This window comes from Oncorhynchus gorbuscha, linkage group LG12 (genome assembly GCF_021184085.1).
Source record: "Oncorhynchus gorbuscha isolate QuinsamMale2020 ecotype Even-year linkage group LG12, OgorEven_v1.0, whole genome shotgun sequence".
In the NCBI taxonomy this organism is placed as follows: Eukaryota; Metazoa; Chordata; class Actinopteri; order Salmoniformes; family Salmonidae; genus Oncorhynchus; species Oncorhynchus gorbuscha.
Genome location: NC_060184.1, coordinates 36,912,759 through 36,932,248, shown reverse-complemented (window position 1 = coordinate 36,932,248; position 19,490 = coordinate 36,912,759). Strand labels below are relative to the sequence as shown.

General features: G+C 46.5%; 1 protein-coding gene across 1 annotated transcript in view; it reads left to right on the top strand.

Annotated features, from left to right (window-relative positions):
- The window catches only part of LOC123990958 (serine/threonine-protein kinase MRCK alpha-like), a 103,515-nt gene that overhangs the window by 77,005 nt on the left and 7,020 nt on the right, over positions 1-19,490 (top strand). Inside the window, 23 exon segments of the mRNA XM_046292016.1 lie at positions 916-1,040; positions 1,862-1,967; positions 2,488-2,636; positions 2,876-2,967; positions 3,205-3,281; positions 3,568-3,615; positions 4,636-4,674; positions 6,781-6,900; positions 7,990-8,073; positions 8,274-8,379; positions 8,634-8,770; positions 9,057-9,196; positions 9,484-9,565; positions 9,736-9,955; positions 10,296-10,358; positions 10,492-10,745; positions 10,921-11,260; positions 11,573-11,670; positions 11,760-11,844; positions 12,110-12,233; positions 14,757-14,874; positions 15,247-15,367; positions 18,833-18,993. Of these exon segments, the coding sequence (XP_046147972.1) occupies positions 916-1,040; positions 1,862-1,967; positions 2,488-2,636; positions 2,876-2,967; positions 3,205-3,281; positions 3,568-3,615; positions 4,636-4,674; positions 6,781-6,900; positions 7,990-8,073; positions 8,274-8,379; positions 8,634-8,770; positions 9,057-9,196; positions 9,484-9,565; positions 9,736-9,955; positions 10,296-10,358; positions 10,492-10,745; positions 10,921-11,260; positions 11,573-11,670; positions 11,760-11,844; positions 12,110-12,233; positions 14,757-14,874; positions 15,247-15,367; positions 18,833-18,993 (2,889 nt within the window).

The window sequence follows — 19,490 nt, the reverse complement described above, 5'->3', positions numbered from 1 at the left end:
ACCAGGGGACTGGTCAACTGTAGTGCACTATTTGGGAAATGGGTGCCATTCAAATGCTTTCCGCATGAAAGCCAGAACACAAGGATCAGATTATATAATTTTTTTTTCTTTCTATGAATGATCAGATTATATTTAAATGTTTTCTATTCTAAAGCTAGCTGCTTTCGTTCGGAAATACATTTAACACATGTCAACAAATGCAAGGTTACCTTGGAACTATTATATTTATCATGTTTAAATGATCCTTCAAACGGTGTATTCTAACTCCGGGTCCATGTTAGCTTGCACTTACCATTGTTTTGCTCGTCCTATGTCAACCAACAACCTACTTGCCACTGATCAGATTTTTGCAATATGCGCAGTAATAATTCACCACTGTAAAACCGTTACGCTAAAACACATTCCCTTTGCAACTGTCAAGTAGCTTATAATTACCAAGCCAGCTACAGGTATTTAGATATGGCCAGTTACCACGAAGGCTAGGATCAGCACTTATGACATCATCGATCATAATTGTATTATAAATGTCCTCCTCCTCCTCTTTATCTCTACCCACCCTACCATTGGTTGGCATCCACCCCTGGCCTGTCCTTCTCTCCCCTCTTCTTTTAACATTCCCCTGTACCCGGTCCCCTCTTTTTTTAAAAATTATTATTATTATTAACTTATTATGACCCCTTCCCTAACTTTCTTACATTCTGCCCTAACCTTTTCTCCCCTCTATCCTCTGTCCCTCTTTCCTCTTCTCCGACCCTGCCCTGCCTTTCCCCACCCTGTCATACCCTTGAAAATCTGGCGCAACATGGCTCAAATTAAAGTTCTATCGCAATATCTGCTGAGGTTGCCAAACTCTGTATAATATCTATGGCTCTGATTGACTTTGTGTTGCCCTCTGTCCTGTCCTCTCTCCTCTAGCTGACGTCCATGTTTGAGAAGCTGAGCAGCAGCAACAGACAGCTGGAGGAGGAGATGAGGGAGCTGGCTGACAAGAAGGAGAGCGTTGCTCACTGGGAGGCCCAGATCACTGAGATCATACAGTGGTGAGGGACGGAGAGATCAACAGGACACACACACTCTGTAACAATGAACTGATACAGTGGTGACTGGTGCCCCCTGCCTGCCACTCCAGGCCACTGCAGTAGAGGAAACAGGAATAGAGTCTGGCCCAGAGCTCCTGGTTTCCACTAGATAGCACAGCCATAAAGGCAATATTGGCTATATTGTAAAAAATCATGAAAACCTAAATGTGCTTTTTGGGTTTACTGTACGGTTAGGGTTGGACATAAGGTTAGCACTGTAGTTGTGGATATGGTGGTAACTAGTGACGACTGGAGCTCCTGTATGGACCTTAGAGACCCCTAGTGGGGGAAATGTGTATGTACTGGCCAGGAATGTTCAGAACCCTCTATGCCCTGTATGTACACATAGAACTCTGGCTCTGGGCCTATTTAGTGTTCGTCCCAAGTGGCACCCTATTCCTTTATAGTGCACTACTTTTGACCGAAGCCCAGGGCTGTGGTCAAACGCGGTGCACTATATCGGGAATAGAGTGCCACTTGGGACATATCCTTAATCTAATACTCAATGGGAGGGCAATGGCAAGTTATCGTAATCTTGCAGTCCAGTTAAAGTGACAGTTTGGATACGATAGCTTATGCAACGAATACTGCGGTTAGTGAGTTGTGAGGGCTGCTCATATCCCTGTATTTATTGACTGTGACAGGGTCAACGAGTTCATGCGTGCTACCTACAGGGTAGGGCTTACCTACAGGGTGTGTGTCTGTGTGCCCACATGAGTGCGTGTGTTTGTATAATGACACGAGTGAATGTGTTCTCTGTTTGTGTGCGACGCGTGTTCCAGGGTGAGCGATGAGAAGGATGCGCGAGGTTACCTCCAGGCTCTGGCCACTAAGATGACTGAGGAGCTGGAGGGACTGAGAAACACCAGCCTAGGTGCCAGGGCCCCGGTGAGACATATACATACACACACACACATATATATATATATATATATATATATATATATATATATATATATATATATATATATATATATATATATATATATATATACATACATATATATATATACATACACATATACACATATATACATACATATATACACATATATACACACACACACATATATACACACACACACACATATATACACACACACACACATATATATACACACACACACACACACATATATACACACACACACACATATATACACACACACACACATATATACACACACACACACACACACACGTATACACATACACACACACACACATACATACACATATATATATATATATATATATATATATATATATATATATATATATATATATATATATATATAACACACCCACATACACACGCAAGAACCTCTGTACCTCTCTCTCCTCACATCTGCATCGGACTTAACCTTCTTAATTTACATCCCTTTCTCCCCCCTTCCCCCTACAGCAGGACATGCCGTGGAAGGTGCGGAGGTTCGCTAAGCTGGACATGTCAGCCCGTCTGGAGCTGCAGTCTGCACTGGACGCTGAGATCAGAGCCAAGCAGACCATCCAGGACGAACTGAACAAAGTCAAGGCCTCCAACATCTCCACTGAGTGGTACGTCCACTGCTGCTCTTACTTACTTGTCTACCTTTAAACTCTTAGTCTAAGAATTACGCTGAGACTTAGAAAATCTTTATTGCTCGAAAAGGGAACATGGGATATGGGGCACATTCAACGGCAGCACAGTGCAGTCAGTCAAGAGCGCGCACCTAAACCATTACTCTGTTACGCTTGCATGATCGGATTTGGCATTGTTGACGTTCTCTGGCTCATCTATCCTCTTCTGTCCTCAGTAAGCTGCAGGAGTCGGACACTAAGAACCAGGACCTGCTAGCTGAGATTGAGAGGCTGAAGAAGGAGACGGAGGAGCTCCGCCTGCGCAGGGGTGAGACTGGAACCATCCCCTCTGACCTGTGTTTCTCATCTCCCAACTATATGTTCTGTTTGAGTGCCGACCTTTGAGTTTTTATATGTATGGAATATCTGGTCTTAAGCACCAACTAAGAAACTTTCAATGTATGAAACTGAGAGAGGGCAAAATGTTTCTACTTTCTCTGTGCTGCTTTTAGGACAGCATGGTGATGTGATTGTGGTCTCTCTCTGGTGTGGTTGTTTTGTGTAGGTGTGAAGCACCAGGACTCCCAGAACTCTTTTCTGGCCTTCCTCAACGCCCCCACCACAGCCTTGGACCAGTTCGATGTAAGTAGCCATCCCTCGCACTTTACAGACAGGATGGCTTTTTAATAATCTGCTCTAAATTCCACGGTCTCTGACTTGTTTAAAGATTAGAGGAAATGTTTAAAAGGCCTCTCTTCTTTTGTTGAGTGACAGTGTCTTCCTTCATTTTTATTTTTATTTTTTATTTTTACAGATTTTGTTCAGAACATTCATTTTCATCTATTAAATTTTCTTTATTTCATTTGTGTAAATATTTCACATCTTGTTTTTGTTTGGTTCTCCTTGCTTTCATGTTCTGCTACGTCAGGATTATTTCTCCTCGTCCTCATCCTCTTTGATAGATTTTTGGGAAGACGTAAGTTTCTTTTGGGCAGTGGCTGACGTGTGTGGAGCTCTAGACTGTAGATGGATAATATGCTAACTAGTTGCCTCAGAGAGTGGTGGTGTGACTTGATCCAGTGTTTGTGTGAGTGAGTGAGTGAGTGAGTGAGTGAGTGAGTGAGTGAGTGAGTGAGTGAGTGAGTGAGTGAGTGAGTGAGTGAGTGAGTGAGTGAGTGAGTGAGTGAGTGAGTGAGTGAGTGAACCATATGTCTCTGTGGGTATCTGTGAGCGTCGTAGCTAGTCCCGTGTGAGTAGATAAGCCTACTAGCCAATGAGTCTTCTGTAAAGGTAGTAATGGATCAGCAGCATACCCAGTCTTTGGCTAGGTCCCAATTTTCCACCCTTCTCCCAAATTGTGCACTTGCACACTATGTTGACATCCATTTAAAAGCAAAGGGTTGGCTAGAGGGAGTTTCCCCCATTTGTTAAATCCATGTGCGAAAGTGCTCAGTTCAGGAAAAGGGCGGAGAAACGGAAAATAGCCATTGCGTGAGTGGGGTTTGCAGCAGCAGAATTTGGGCTCCTTGGAATTTAGTCAAGACTTGAAAGAATGTTTGCATACTGAGGCCGATTCCTCCCACTTAGTATACAGACATTCTTTGATGCCAACCATGGCTACTTGGCTTTGAGTCCAGACACTACAGAACATACTGTTTAACACTCTGGAGTGAGCTTCCCTTCCACACTGTAGTGCCATCACAGAGTTCCCCTGTTAGTCCTAGAGTCTATGTCCCATATCGCACCCAATTCACTACTTTTGATCAGGGGCTGTGGTCAAAAGTAGTGCACTGTGTAGGGAATAGGGTGTCATTTGGGACACCGGGAGTTATTACCCAATCCAGGCAGTGTCCTTCAGTGCAATGTGGAAAGGACATTCTCAGCAAATAGATAGGCTACCATTCCTTTTAATGTGACCTATTTAAGAGCCACTTCAGACTTCTCAATGTTGACTTCTTTCCATTTTTCTGTCCCTCTCTCCCTCCCCCCACCGAAGCGCTCTCCATCCGTTGGGCCAACTAGCAAAGGCAGACGTGTAAGCTGAGCAGCGGCTCTGTGCTTGTGATTTTGTCTGTGCCCAATCGCCCTCCGAACCTCAACTGTCTGTTGCATGAAAGGGAATGTATTGTGTGTGTGTTGTGTCGGTTGTTATGCATGGGGCTTTGTGGAGATGCAACATTTGGACTTTAAAAAAAGTGAAGTATTTTATTGTATTTGTCTTTGCTTTTATGGCATGGTGGGTGTATGGGTGTATGGCCTGCACTGTAGTCCTCCAATAAACTACAGTAGAGTATATGTGTGCATCTACTGCAGCTGTTTTGTCATCCTCCACGTGGCTTTGTGGATTTCCCCAAACCAATTGTATGGTGTGTAGCTGTGCTCTTGTCCCTCGTGGCTACAGTCAGCATGGTCAATGGGTTACAGTGCATTCGGACAGACTTGCGTGAAAGACTTTATTCTAGAATTGATTAAAAACAAAATGTTCCTCATCAATCTACACACAATACCTCATAATGACAATGCAAAAACAGGTTATTATATTTTATATTACAACAACAACAAAAAGGTTAGCACATTTACTTACGTAAGTATACCCTTTACTCCGTAATTTGTTGAAGCACCTTTGGCAGTGATTACAGCCTCGAGTCCTCTTGGGTATGACGCTACAAGCTTGGCACACCTGTATTTGGGGAGTTTTTCCCATTTTTATCTGCAGATCCTCTCAAGCTCTGTCAGGTTGGATGGAGAGTGTCGCGGCAAAGCTATTTTCACGTCTCTCCAGAGATGTTCATTTGGGTTCAAGTCGGGGTTCTGGCTGCACCACTCAAGGACATTCAGAAACTTCAGAAAGCCACTCCTGCTTTTTCTTGGCTCTGTGCTTTGGGTCGTTGCCCAGTTGGAAGGGGAACCTTCGCAAGGATCTCTCCGTGCTTTTCCCCGTTCATCTTTCCCTCGATCCTGACTAGTCTCCCAGTCCCTGCCGCTGAAAAACATCCCCACAGCATTATGCTGCCACCAACATGCTTCACCGTAGGGATGGTGCCAGGTTTCCTCCAGATGTGACGCTTGACATTGAAACAAGAGTTCAATCTTGGTTTCATCAAACCAGAGAATCTTGTTTCTCATGGTCTGAGAGTCCAGTAAGTGCCTTTTGGGCAAACCAAGCGGGGTGTCATGTGCCTTTTACTGAGGAGTGGCTTCCGTCAGGCCACTCTACCATAAAGGCCTGATTGGTGGAGTGCTGCAGAGATTGTTGTCCTTCTGGAAGGTTCTCCAATCTCCACAGAGGAACTCTGGAGCTTTGTCAGAGTGACCATCGGGGTTCTTCGTCACCTCCCTGACCAAGGTCCTTCTCCCCCGATTGCTCAGTTTGGCCGTGCGGCCAGCTCTAGGAAGAGTCTTTGTGGTTCAAATCTTTCATTTAAGAATGATGGAGGCCACTGTGTTCTTGGGGACCTTCAATGCTGTGTTCTTGGGAACCTTCTATAGACCGGTGTGTGCCTTTCCAAATCATGTCCAATCAATTGAATTTACCACAGGTGGACTCCAATCAAGTTGTTGAAACATCTCAAGGAGGATCAATGGAAACTGTGCACATATGAGCTCAAGTTCGAGTCTCATAGCAAATGGTCTGAATACTTATGTAAATAATTTAGTTTTATAATTTTTTTACATTTGCAAAAATGTCTAAACCTGTTTTCGCTTTGTCATTATTATAGGCTATTGGGTGTAGATTGATGAGGAAAAAATGTGTTTGATCCATTTTAGAATAAGGCTGTAATAGTAACAAAATGTGGTAAAAGTTGATGGGTCTGAATACTTTCTGAATGCACTGTATGTGTAGCACTCGTGTCATGTGCATCGTTCATGGGTTTGTGGTCCAACCTGTAGGCTTCCTAATGACCGTTGACCAATGGATTGGTCAGTCCCATCTCTGCTACGACTACAGTCTCCATTTACCTCCTATAATACTGTGCATCTACCTGGTTGAATTGTTTTCTTGCTTTTTACTCTTAAGCATGGATGGTGCTTTTTGGTCCCTTTTGGCTTCCTTACTTTCTACCAACTCCATTACCTGTTTCTATGTCCTGCAACCCATTTTTCTTTCTTTATTTCTCTTTCTCCTCATCCCTTTTTCCAGGTGGACTCTGTGGACAACTTCACTCCCTCCAACACTCCATCCAGAGGCGAGGACTCCAAGTCCCAGCTCAAGTCACGCTCACGATCGCCCTCCATGGCCAGCGACGTGGAGCCTATCGAGGTGAACTCTAACCTCTGAACTTTGAACCTCCAACTTGTATTATGCTTAATCTTAGACTGTTCTTAACCTCTAAGGGCTGATTTTCCAACCATAAAATAAAAACTATATTGTGCTGTACTTAAGGCTGTTTAAGGTGACCATATTACCGCCACACCAGGGGTCTCGAGTCGTGAAGGCAGTCAAATTCCACATGACCATTTAGTCACAGTAATTCGGCTTCTCCAAGCTCGGATGCTGCTGATGGCCAAACTTGCTAACTGCCTGGTACTCCCCGCACCCTATTGTTCCTCTAATCACCCTGACATCAATGCAAATGTCAGCAAAAATCAAATCAAACACTTCATGAGAGCCCATGAGCTCATGTTGCGCAAGAAAATGAAGCACAGGGGTTTAGAGCCTGACTGGGATACATAAAGCTGCAAAGTGAGTTTCAAGTTTGGGGAAGATCATTTTCACCTTTTTAAAATCATCATTAGAGTTGCATCACACAGCCTTACAGTGTGTTAAACATAAACGGATAGCCCAATGTTTGTAGAACAACTAAAGTTACATTAATAACTCTAAATTACGCATATAAGAGTGCCTATTTCGTTGTTAACCGCTCAACGCAGAATAGCCGCATGTGCACACGCCCTCAAATCGTTTGGAGATGGTATCCTTTCCATTTAATTCAAGCTTTGTTCAGTTGTATTCTTCATACTCTTAAAACAATGCCATGGAATTCTAAGCAAATTGTGTCTGCTAAATGAACTAGTGTAACCCACAGCCATTTGGCATAGCCAGATCCGGACCTATAACATAAGGACAACGTATGCTATTCTGTTCTTCTGAAATAGACTTCATTTTCTTCATATCATGTTTCTTTAAATACATAATGGAATTATTGTGAAGGTGTAGGCTATATTCAATGTAAAACGTAGATGCTCTTATCAGTGTGGAAGCCAGGAGACACTAAATGTGTTTGTTAATTAACGGTCAATTACCGTGAGACCGACCAGTTATTTGCTTGACAATCACCGGCTGATGACATTTCGTGACCGCCACAGCCCGAGCTGTACTCAGATCTTTCTGTCTTCTCCCACCCTCTAGTTGATAGACCACCCCCCACGGCCAGTCCAGACCGCCACCATGCGGTCAGGAGGGTACGGTAGTATTGGCCGCTCATCACCCAAGGTAAGACCTGACATCCTTTTTGACTTCTCAAATACCGTTCTACTGTTTTAACCTCGGTCAATACTTAGTAATGTCAATCCCCTGGACCCGACGAAGACCAGTTTCTGTATTTCAATAAGTGAACTGTTGCTGTGGTCCAATAAAGCATCTGTATTAGTCCTCTATGTGTTTTCACCCGGCCCTCTGTTTGTCCCCTGCAGCCCAAAGCCCACCAGTTTGTGGTGAAGTCCTTCAGTGCTCCAACCAAGTGTAACCAGTGCACCTCTCTCATGGTGGGACTCATCCGCCAGGGCTGCACCTGCGAAGGTACAATGAGAGGGGGGGGGTAAAGGGTGGAGGAGAGCGGGAGGAAGACAAAAATGGGAGAATGAGGAGCGAGAGGGATAAAGGAAGGAAGGAAGACTGGGATGGAGGGAAACAGGTGGAAGGAAGAGAAGAAGGCAGGGGATTAGGATGGAAGGAGGTGAGGCGGGGCAGGACCGAGGTGGGAGTACAGTCTCTTTTGAGGCGAGATATAAATCTGATATAAACCCCTTATTCTCTCCTGTCTGGTCCTGCAGTTTGTAACTTCTCATGCCACGTGACATGTGCTGACAAGGCTCCAGCAGTGTGCCCCGTGCCACACGACCAGACCAAGGGGCCATTGGGCATTGACCCTCAGAGGGGCATCGGCACTGCCTACGAGGGACACGTCAGAGTACGTACGACACCGAATATTGTCTGTTTATGCACTCTTTTAACAACATTCCCTGGTAGAATAAGTACCTGTGAATTAAAGTGCAAATGTAAAACTAAAACCTTACCTTGTACGTTTAACTTCCCTATATCGCCAGTGGCTGACCTGTGTGTGAGGCTTGCCTGTTAATTGTGTCTGTATAGTAAAATATGTCTCTGTCTCTAAAGGTTGTTTACCACTGTCAATACTAGGTTGGGTCAATGTGTGAGACTGAAGTGTGTGTGTCTGTCCCTGTGTGTGTTTCCAGGTGCCCAAGCCAATGGGGGTGAAGAAGGGTTGGCAGCGGGCTGTTGCCGTAGTGTGTGACTTCAAGCTCTTCCTGTATGAGCTTGGAGAGGGCAAGGCCACGACGCCCAGTGTGGTGGTCAGTCAGGTCATAGACATGAGGTAAGGACTACAACCTGAGCTCTGTGAACTAGAACTCCCACAGCTGGGGAAGGGCCACGACGCCCACTGTGGTGGTCAGTCAGGTCATAGACATGGCGTGAGACTGACGAGGACTACAACCTGAGCTCCGTCTGAACTACAACCCAGTCTCTCAGAGAGAAATGGCTGCTTATTAGAATTACTTCTGGGTTTAGTCCTTTATTTGATTGACTCAATCACTCTCTCCCACTTTCTCTCTGCCTCTCCCCTCTCCCTCTCACACACTTTCTCCTTCGTTTGTTTTCCAGGGATGAGGAGTTTTCAGTCAGCTCTGTTCTGGCGTCTGACGTCATTCACGCCAGCCGCAAGGACATCCCATGTATATTCAGGGTTAGCCTTTTTTTTCTTGAATGCATGCATTTATACAGTCATACATTTACTCCGTGATTACTCCCCCGCCTATTCCAGTCTTCAGATTTCTCCGCTTTTTAACAATGCTTCAAAATTGTTGTGGGAGGCCATTCCAAAAGCCCTAACCTCTGACCCCGAAACCCCTCCAGGTGACTGCTGCCCAGCTGTCCGCCTCCTCCAGTCACAAGCCTTCCATCCTGATCCTGGCCGACACCGACCACGAGAGGAACAAGTGGGTGGGGCTTCTCAACGAGCTGCAGCGCATCCTCAAGAAGAACAAGCTGAAGGAACGCTTCGTCTACGTGCCCAAAGAGGCCTACGACAGCACGCTGCCGCTCATCAAGACCACGCAGTCCGCCGCTATTATAGGTAGGGGAGACACACACACACACACACACACACACACACACACACACACACACACACACACACACACACACACACACACACACACACACACACACACACACACACACACACACACACACACACACACACACTCACACACATGCTGCCCCTCTATTTTGGTCATGTAGTAAGCAAGTAATTGTTGGGGGGGGGGTCCTCTCTGTATCTGTCTCATTAAGAGTTTGTAGTATACAGCCACTGCATGTTCTACTGCAGAAGGGATCAGGACATACGTTCTGCACCTTGTTACCTAGCTATGCGGTAGACTGTATCAAACGTCCTCTTGATGTTTTCCCTTCAGACCACGAGCGTGTTGCCCTGGGCAACGAGGAGGGCCTTTATGTTATCCATGTCACCAAAGATGGTAAGACTCTTGCACCTACCCGCCTGATGCACTTCACCCAGTTTGCAGTAGAATGCTAACCACATATTGGCTATCACAGTGCAGAGGTCTTTTTGACAACCCGCTCTCTCTCACACCCCTCCTGACCTAACAGAGATCATCCGCGTGGGAGACAATAAGAAGGTCTACCACATCGACCTGGTCCCCCAGGAGCAGCTCCTAGCAGTCATCTCCGGTCGTAACCGCCACGTCCGCCTCTTCCCCATGGCCGCGCTGGACGGACGGGAGATGGACTCCTACAAGCTGGCCGAGACCAAGGGCTGCACGACGCTGGTGTCCGGGCCCGTCCGAAACAACTCCCTCATCTGTCTGTGTGTGGCCATGAAGAGACAGGTCATCTGTTACGAGGTGGGTGGTGGGGACGGAAGGGATGGGGTTTTAAAGTACATTGTCGCATTTTTACAAATTATGTAGTATAACTTTGCTTAGAAAAGCAGCGATATATAGGCTATTTTCATTAGATTATGAAATATTTAAAAAATGTACTCGCTAAATAACAGCATAATGGTTCTCCATCTCCCAGGTGAACAAGAGCAAGGCGCGCCACCGCCGGCTGCGGGAGCTCCAAACCCCAGGTCCTGTCCAATGGATGGGTCTCCTGAGCGAGCGGTTGTGTGTGGGCTACCAGGCTGGCTTCACGCGCTACAGCGTGCACGGGGACTGTGCCCCGGTCAGCCTACTGCACCCCGAGGACCACACCCTGGCCTTCATATCCCAGCAGGGCCTGGATGCGTTGTGTGCCGTGGAGATCTCCTCCAAGGAGCTGCTGCTATGCTTCTCAGCCATAGGGGTCTATGTGGACTCGCAGGGCCGTCGTTCGCGCCAGCAGGAGCTGATGTGGCCGGCCGTGCCCAACTCCGCCTGTGAGTTCTGAACCAGCACAATTGTCTTACCGTTATCATAAACCAAAATAGGTTTTTATTTCTCCACTGTTTACAAACAACAAGTAAATAAAAAAGTATATAGCTTCCGAATATGTTTAAAACTATCATGTGGAGACGGTCCTTGCGTCTAGTGTAGCTGTCTACAAATTTGTGAGGGGATATATGTCCTCTGCCTCATCCCAAAGCTGTTTACCAAAACAAGTAGCGAGGCTGTCGTTTTGCATTTAAAAGCAAATCCCAGAATGTAACTTTAAGCCGGAAGCTGATCTTGTCCTCCTTCCTCACCTCCAGGTTATAACGCCCCCTACCTGTCAGTGTACAGTGAGAATGCTGTGGATGTGTTTGATGTCAACACAATGGAGTGGATTCAGACCATCCCACTAAAGAAGGTGAGAGTATAGGACTGCACATGTAGCGGGGGGCCGGTCGTCGGATTGGTGTAGGTGTAACATTTGCCCCCTTTGTATCCCCCCTGAAGGTGCGACCTCTGAACCCTGACGGATCCCTGAACCTCCTGGGTCTGGAGACCGTGAGGCTCATATACTTCCGAAACAAGACGGCAGGTCAGTTTGCACACAGGATAGGCCTTCGGACCTCTGAATGCATAGGAGAGATCCATATCTTGATTATGACCACTGACTGAGTGTAATACTCATTTTAATGGTCGTATTCCACAGTAGTATTAACATGTTCTTTTTTGAAAGATTTTTTTCAACAAACAAAATAAAAACTGGATTAGAAATATATATGATGATCATGGTCATGCTACTGATGCTACTGATGATGCTGTTGTTGTTGATGACGGTGGCCATGTTGTTCATATTCCAGAGGGTGATGAGCTGGTGGTCCCCGAGACTTCTGACAACAGCAGGAAGCAGATGGTTCGCAGCTTGAACAACAAGAGACGCTTCTATTTCAGAGTCCCCGAAGAGGAGAGGCTACAGCAGAGGAGGTACACTACACTCTATGTAGTGCACACTACACACTACGTAGTGCACACTCCACTGCTTATGATAGTCCATCGTCTCCGATGAGGACTTCCACTTCTGAGTTAGCGCTGGATTCTTTGGTGACTGTCGAGTCCAATCTGAGATCCACAAACTTTATTGCTGGTGGGGCGGGGCGTATGCGGTCTGTGTTGGCTGGGGGCAGGCATGGTTGTATGTTTCCTGAGCTGTTCTTGCTGTCTGTTTGTGCTCCTCTCCTCCACCCACCTCTGTACACCGCTCTGGCAGAGCTGCCACCAGGTCAAACGGTCGGCAGCAGCGTCCTCTAGGTCTGTGGGTTTGATGTTGCACTTCTTCAGCCACGTTTTTAGCTGGTTCTTGTAGCGCTTCATCTGCCCCCCTGCAGACCTCCGTCCAAGATGTAGCTGGCCATACAGGATCCCTCCGTCCAAGATGTGGCTGGCCATACAGGATCCTCCGTCCAAGATGTAGCTGGCCATACAGGATCCTCCGTCCAAGATGTGGCTGGCCATACAGGATCCTCCGTCCAAGATGTGGCTGGCCATACAGGATCCTCCGTCCAAGATGTGGCTGGCCATACAGGATCCTCACTCCAAGATGTAGCTGGCCATACAGGATCCTCCGCGGCAAGTGCTCCCGTCTCACTATGGTGTCGTTGATCAGGTGCCACTGTTTGGAGCGTGGGTACATCCATGATGTTTTGTATTCGTTCTTCTGCTGGAACAAGGTGTTGGTGACAATGAGATTGTGCTCGCCATATAGAGTTAGTGGACTCGTGCCGTTCTCGCTGACCTAACCAACACCATGTCTACCCAGCACTCCGCTCCGTGTTCTGTCCCACCCTAGCGTTGAAGTCGCCCAGCAGAAAGATCTCGTCATTCCGGGCGAAGGGCCTCATCTCGCGACTAGGGGGATACGGAGAGACATGAGTCTTTCACTTATGCCGAAAGGTGTTTCGGTGAGGCTGGGTAGAAGGCTCTAATTGCCAGTCCCACACCGTGCCGATGTTGTCCAACCGGAGGGTAACCTTTCCAGAAGGAGGTGTAACCTTCTCCCTCCTCTTTCAGGGAACGTACATCCAGAAACATGGTCTCACTCAGGGCAGCGATGTCAATGTTGTAGCGCCTTAGTTCTGCAGCAATCAAAGCTGTTCTCCGATAGGGTCTATCGCTATTATCCTCAGTGTCCAAAAGAGTTCTGATGTTCTATGTCGCCAGTTTCAGGGGAATTATTTTCTTCAGCATTCTTCAACCTCTGAGTGGAACGTTTTTAGGCCACTTTCTAGTCCTCTCCCCAGCTGGGGTGAGCAGTGTGGCTAAATAGGGCTGCTCAGTCACGGGGATCTGCCGAGAGCAGCTGCCACTCATGTCCCAACTGCTGGTGACCATAATAGCCCTGTGCCGCTGGCGTGCAGAGGGGTCTGATTAAGGGCTCCCGGTGCCTTCACTCCTGCCCCCGTCACCAGACAGCCCAAACCTGCCAGGCTTTAGGCCGGTTTCCGGTTGATGGCTTCACCGAGGTCAGAAGTGGATACCTGCGCAAAGGAAGTTATTTAAGGTGTCGCTGAGGGTGCGCAATCCCCAACAGCACTACTTCACTGTAGGAAGGTGACATTCCAGTGGCAAGGGGGAGATCCAGGACGACCAGTACCTTCCACAGCTGCAGGAGTCTGCCTGAACCCCAGTCTGTCTGCGTCCACCTACCGCGTGCCGCCAGCACGCTGCTTTTCTCTCAGGGTGTTCTCCCCTTGCCTTTGTCGTACCAGACTAACCCACAAGGCAGCAGGATAGTGGCTGATGGCTGCCAGGACGTGTCCACACTGCTGCTTCGAGACACCCTGCCGGGTTAGCCTGGTGTTTCAAGACGACCAGTTAACGTGTGCCGCGGCGGTAAGGCCCGACTGGAGTCTTGGTCATGGCTTTGTACCGGCAAGGGGAGACTTGTGCATGAACTGCTCCCTAATTCACCACAAGGGCTAGCCGGCAGCAGCGAGCTGTAAGCGAGAGTATGCAGGCCCATGGTAAGCGGGGCATGCAACTAACCTCTAACCAGGCACTACTGCACTAGATGTGTCACATGCACCCTGCTATTGCCCCCCCAACCTATGTGTGCATCTGTTCATATCCACACACTACATAGTGTGCACTACACACTACATAGGGTGCACGACACTATACACTACGTAGTGCACACTACACAATAAACTACACACAGTGTATAATAGACTACATAGTGCACACTACACACTACACTACACACTATGTAGTGCACGCCATACTACATAGTGCACAATACACTATGTCCAAGCTACTTCACAGAGGAAGTGTACAGCAAATGGTACATTACACACTACAGATTTAGTACAGACTCCATACCGTTCATCCACATTCGTCCCCTCCATAGGCATAAAGCTCATTCTGTTCACGCAATATCACTCTCGACTGGTGCGTTCACCCTGTTCTGGCCACAGTGACCTCATTCCTGGGTTTGGTGTGTGTCCTGTACAGAGAGATGCTGAGAGACCCAGAGATGAGGAACAAGCTGATCTCCAACCCCACCAACTTCAACCACGTGGCCCACATGGGACCTGGGGACGGCATCCAGATCCTCAAAGACCTGCCCATGGTAAGACGGGGCCACGACCGAGAGTGTCCATAGATGTTCTGCTTAGTTGTAAACATGCTGAGTACTTGTACTTCCGTCCCTGGTCCGACTGAGCATCATGTGTTTGTACGTGTGAAATGTCTGTGCGTTTGTGTGATTTAATGTCTGTGTTTTTGTATGTGCATATGTGTGGTCATCATGCCTGAATGACATGTTATATATGTTCATATCCATATTTGTCATTCGGGGGAATGTGTATTCACAAATGTTTCTATGTGCCTGTATATCTATGCGTTCTCATCTCATCGCCATAATCCATATATCTGTGCCCCTCTGTCCTCATCCGCCCCGGTCTATTCTGTCCTCCCTTGTCCACTGGCCTTTCTGACACAGAACGTGCGTGTTCAGGAGAGTCGTGCTGCAGGCTTCAGTGGCTCCGTGTCCATCCCCTCCATCACCAAGAACAGAGCCGAGCCGGGACGGTCCATGAGCGCCAGCAGTGGACTGGGCATCCGTAAGTACCACACTACCAAACACACTAAGCTAGTAAGCTTAATCGTAAAATAAATATTGTATAATAAAATGGGGATTAAAGAAGCATCAAAACATGTAGGCCTGGGTAGAGAAAATGGATGTGTTTGTTACTGGTGAACAATGGAAAGTATATATTTGTAGATTTAAATGCATTTCCAGTGCCAGACCCCATTTACAGTTATTCAGACCCCTTGACTTTTTCCACATTTTGATATTAGACTTATTCTAAAATTGATTACAATGGTTGTTTTGTCATCAATCTACACACAATACCCCATAGTGACAAAGCAAAAACTGTTTTTTTATACATTTTTGAAAAATCAATTCAAAAGAAACATTTAGTGTGGCTAAAAAGTATTTAGTCAGCCACTAATTGTGCAAGTTCTCCCACTTAAAAATGAGAGAGGACTGTAATTTTCATCATAGGTACACTTCAACTATGACAGACAAAATTAGGAAATAAATCCAGAAAATCACATTGTAGGATTTTTTTATGAATTTATTTGCAAATTATGGTGGAAAATAAGTATTTGGTCACCTACAAACAAGCAAGATTTCTGGCTCTCACAGACCTGTAACTTCTTCTTTAAGAGGCTCCTCTGTCCTCCACTTGTTTCCTGTATTAATGGCACCTGTTTGAACTTGTTATCAGTATAAAAGACACCTGTCCACAATCTCAAACAGTCACACTCCAAACTCCACTATGGCCAAGACCAAAGAGCTGTCAAAGGACACCAGAAACCAAATTGTAGACCTGCACCAGGCTGGGACGACTGAATCTGCAATAGGTAAGCAGCTTGGTTTGAAGAAATCAACTGTGGGAGCAATTATTAGGAAATGGAAGACATACAAGACAAGACCACTAATAATCTCCCTCAATCTGGGGCTCCACGCAAGATCTCACCCCGTGGGGTCAAAATGATCACAAGAGCGGTGAGCAAAAATTCCAGAACCACATGGGGGGACCTAGTGAATGACCTGCAGAGAGCTGGGACCAAAGTAACAAAGCCTACCATCAGTAACACACTACGCCGCCGGGGACTCAAATCCTGCAGTGCCAGACGTGTCCCCCTGCTTAAGCCAGTACATGTCCAGGCCCGTCTGAAGTTTGCTAGAGAGCATTTGGATGATCCAGAAGAAGATTGGGAGAATGTCATATGGTCAGATGATACCAAAATATAACTTTTTGGTAAAAACTCAACTCGTCGTGTTTGGAGGACAAAGAATTCAGAGTTGCATCATACCTACTGTGAAGAATGGGGGTGGAAACATCATGCTTTGGGGCTGTTTTTCTGCAAAGGGACTAGGACGACTGATCCGTCTAAAAGAATGAAAAGGAAAAGAATGAATGAAGGAAAGAATGAATGGGGCCATGTATCGTGAGATTTTGAGTGAAAACCTCCTTCCATCAGCAAGGGCATTGGAGATGAAACACGGCTGGGTCTTTCAGCATGACAATGATCCCAAACACGCCGCCCGGGCAACGAAGGAGTGGCTTCGTAAGAAGCATTTCAAGGTCCTGGAGTGGCCTAGCCAGTCTCCAGATCTCAACCCCATAGAAAATCTTTGGAGGGAGTTGAAAGTCCGTATTGCCCAGCAACAGCCCCAAAAAAATCACTGCTCTAGAGGAGATATGCATGGAGGAATGGGCTAAAATACCAGCAACAGTGTGTGAAAACTGCAATGTCATTGCCAACAAAGAGTATATAACAAAGTATTGAGATAAACTTTTGTTATTGACCAAATACTTATTTTCCATCATAATTTGCAAATAAATTCATTAAAAATCCTACAATGTGATATTCTGGATTTTTTTTCTCATTTTGTCTGTCATAGTTGAAGTGTACCTATGATGAAAATTACAGGCCTCTCTCATCTTTTTAAGTGGGAGAACTTGCACAGTTGGTGGCTGACTAAATACTTTTTTGCCCCACTGTATCTGAAATATCACATTTTCAAAAGTATTCAGACCATTTACTCAATACTTTGTTGAAGCACCTTTGGCAGCGATTACAACTTTGAATCTTCCTGGGTATGACCCTACAAGCCTGGCACACCTGTATTTGGGGGGTTTCTCCCATTCTTCTCTGCAGATCCTCTCAAGGGCTGTCAGGTTGGATGGGGTGCGTTGCTGCACAGCTATTTTCAGGTCTCCAGAGATTTCCGGGTTCTGGCTGGGTCACTCAAGGACATTGAGACTTACCCCGAAGCCACTCGTGCGTTCTCTTGGCTGTGTGCTTAGGGTCGTTGTCCTGTTGGAAGGTGAACCTTCACCCTTGTCTAAGGTCCTGAGCGCTCTGGCGCAGGTTTGCATCAAGGATCTCTCTGCACTTTGCTCTGTTCATCTTTGCCTCAATCCTGACAAGTCTCCCAGTTCCTGCCGCTGAAAAACATCCCCACAGCGTGATGCTGCCACTACCATGCTTCACCGTAGGGATGGTGCCAGGTTTCCTCCAGACGTGACGCTTGGCATTCAGGCCAAAGAGTTCGATATTGGTTTCATCAGACCAGAGAATCTTGTTTCTCATGGTTTGAGAGTCTTTAGGTGCTTTTGGCAAACTCCAAGCGGACTGTCATGTACCTTTTTACTGAGGAGTGGCTTCCGTCTGGCCACTCTATCATAAAGGCCTGATTGGTGGAGTGCTACAGAGATGGTTGTCCACAGAGGAACTCTGTTTGAGTGACCATCGGGTTCTTGGTCACCTCCCTGACGAAGGCCCTTCTCCACCGATTGCTCAGTTTGGCTGGCCTACCAGCTCTCAGAGTCTTGGTGGTTCCAAACTTCTTCCATTTAAGAATGATGGAGGCCACTGTGTTTTGGGGATCTTTATTGCTGCAGAAATGTTTTGGTACCCTTCCCCTGATCTGTGTCTCGACACAATCCTGTCTCGGAGCTGTAAGGACAATTCCTTCGACCTCATGACCTCGGTTTTGCTCTGACATGCACTGTCAACTGTGAGACTTTATATAGACAGGTGTGTGCCTTTCCAAATCATGTCCAATCAGCTGAATTTACCACAGACTCCAATCAAGTTGTAGAAACATCTCAAGGATAATAAATAGAAACCGGATGCACCTGAGATCAATTTCGAGACTCATAGCAAGAGTCCGAATACTTATGTAAATAAGGTATTTCTGTTTTTTATTTTTAATATATTTAGCAACAATGTCGAAAAACCTGTTTTCGCTTTGTCATTATTGTATATTGTGTGTAGATTGCTCAGGACTTTTTTTTATTTAATCCATTTTAGAATAAGGCTGTAATGTAACAAAAGTCAAGGGGTCTGAATAGATTCCGAAGGGTGACACTCATCTGTCTCTAACTTTCTCTCTTCACTTCTCTTCTCTTCCTAACTCCCCCTCCCCTTCTCTGTCCCACTCTCTCCCCATTCCTCTCTTTCTTCCCCTATCTCTCTATTTTTCGCTCTCTCCCTCCTTTTTCCAGGTTCGTCATCTCAGAACGGCAATGCGTTGAGGAGAGAGCTGTCCGGGGGTAGCTACAGCTCTAAGCGCCAGACCATGACCTCTCCCTCCGAGAGCTCCTTGTCCTCCGGAGGTGGTATGGACGGCTGCAGCGACGCTCCCCTCTCCCAGTTCGACAGAGAGGTACGTGACCAGCCTAGCTTGCTTCTTCCCTCGGGCGCCTGGGTAAATTGCACTTGATTAAGGCTACCAAAACTCGGCTACTAATAATTGGGAACAATTGTGCTGAATCTGTGTCTTCGCTTAGATGATATACCGTCGCATCTCCGATACTAGTGTTCAGATGGTTGTATCTTGGTCGTGAGAGTCAAGTGGATGGATCTGAAACCACGTTTCACTAATCGTTTGAGCACAGTGGCTCTAAATATGACTAGGTTCACCATAACACTACACAGACACTGAAAATACTCTCGCTGGTGACCAATGATGTGGAAGACATATCAAACATCTATGTAATTAGATATATCAAAGTGTGCCCCGTAACTCTGCGCCCCCCTTTTACCCACAACATCCACCACCCAGCTTACGTCTTCTCGTAACCCTCCCATATCGCCCTTTGCCTCATCTTATCCCTCGGTCTGATTGGTTCCTAGACCCACCACAGCCCCTCATAGGGAACT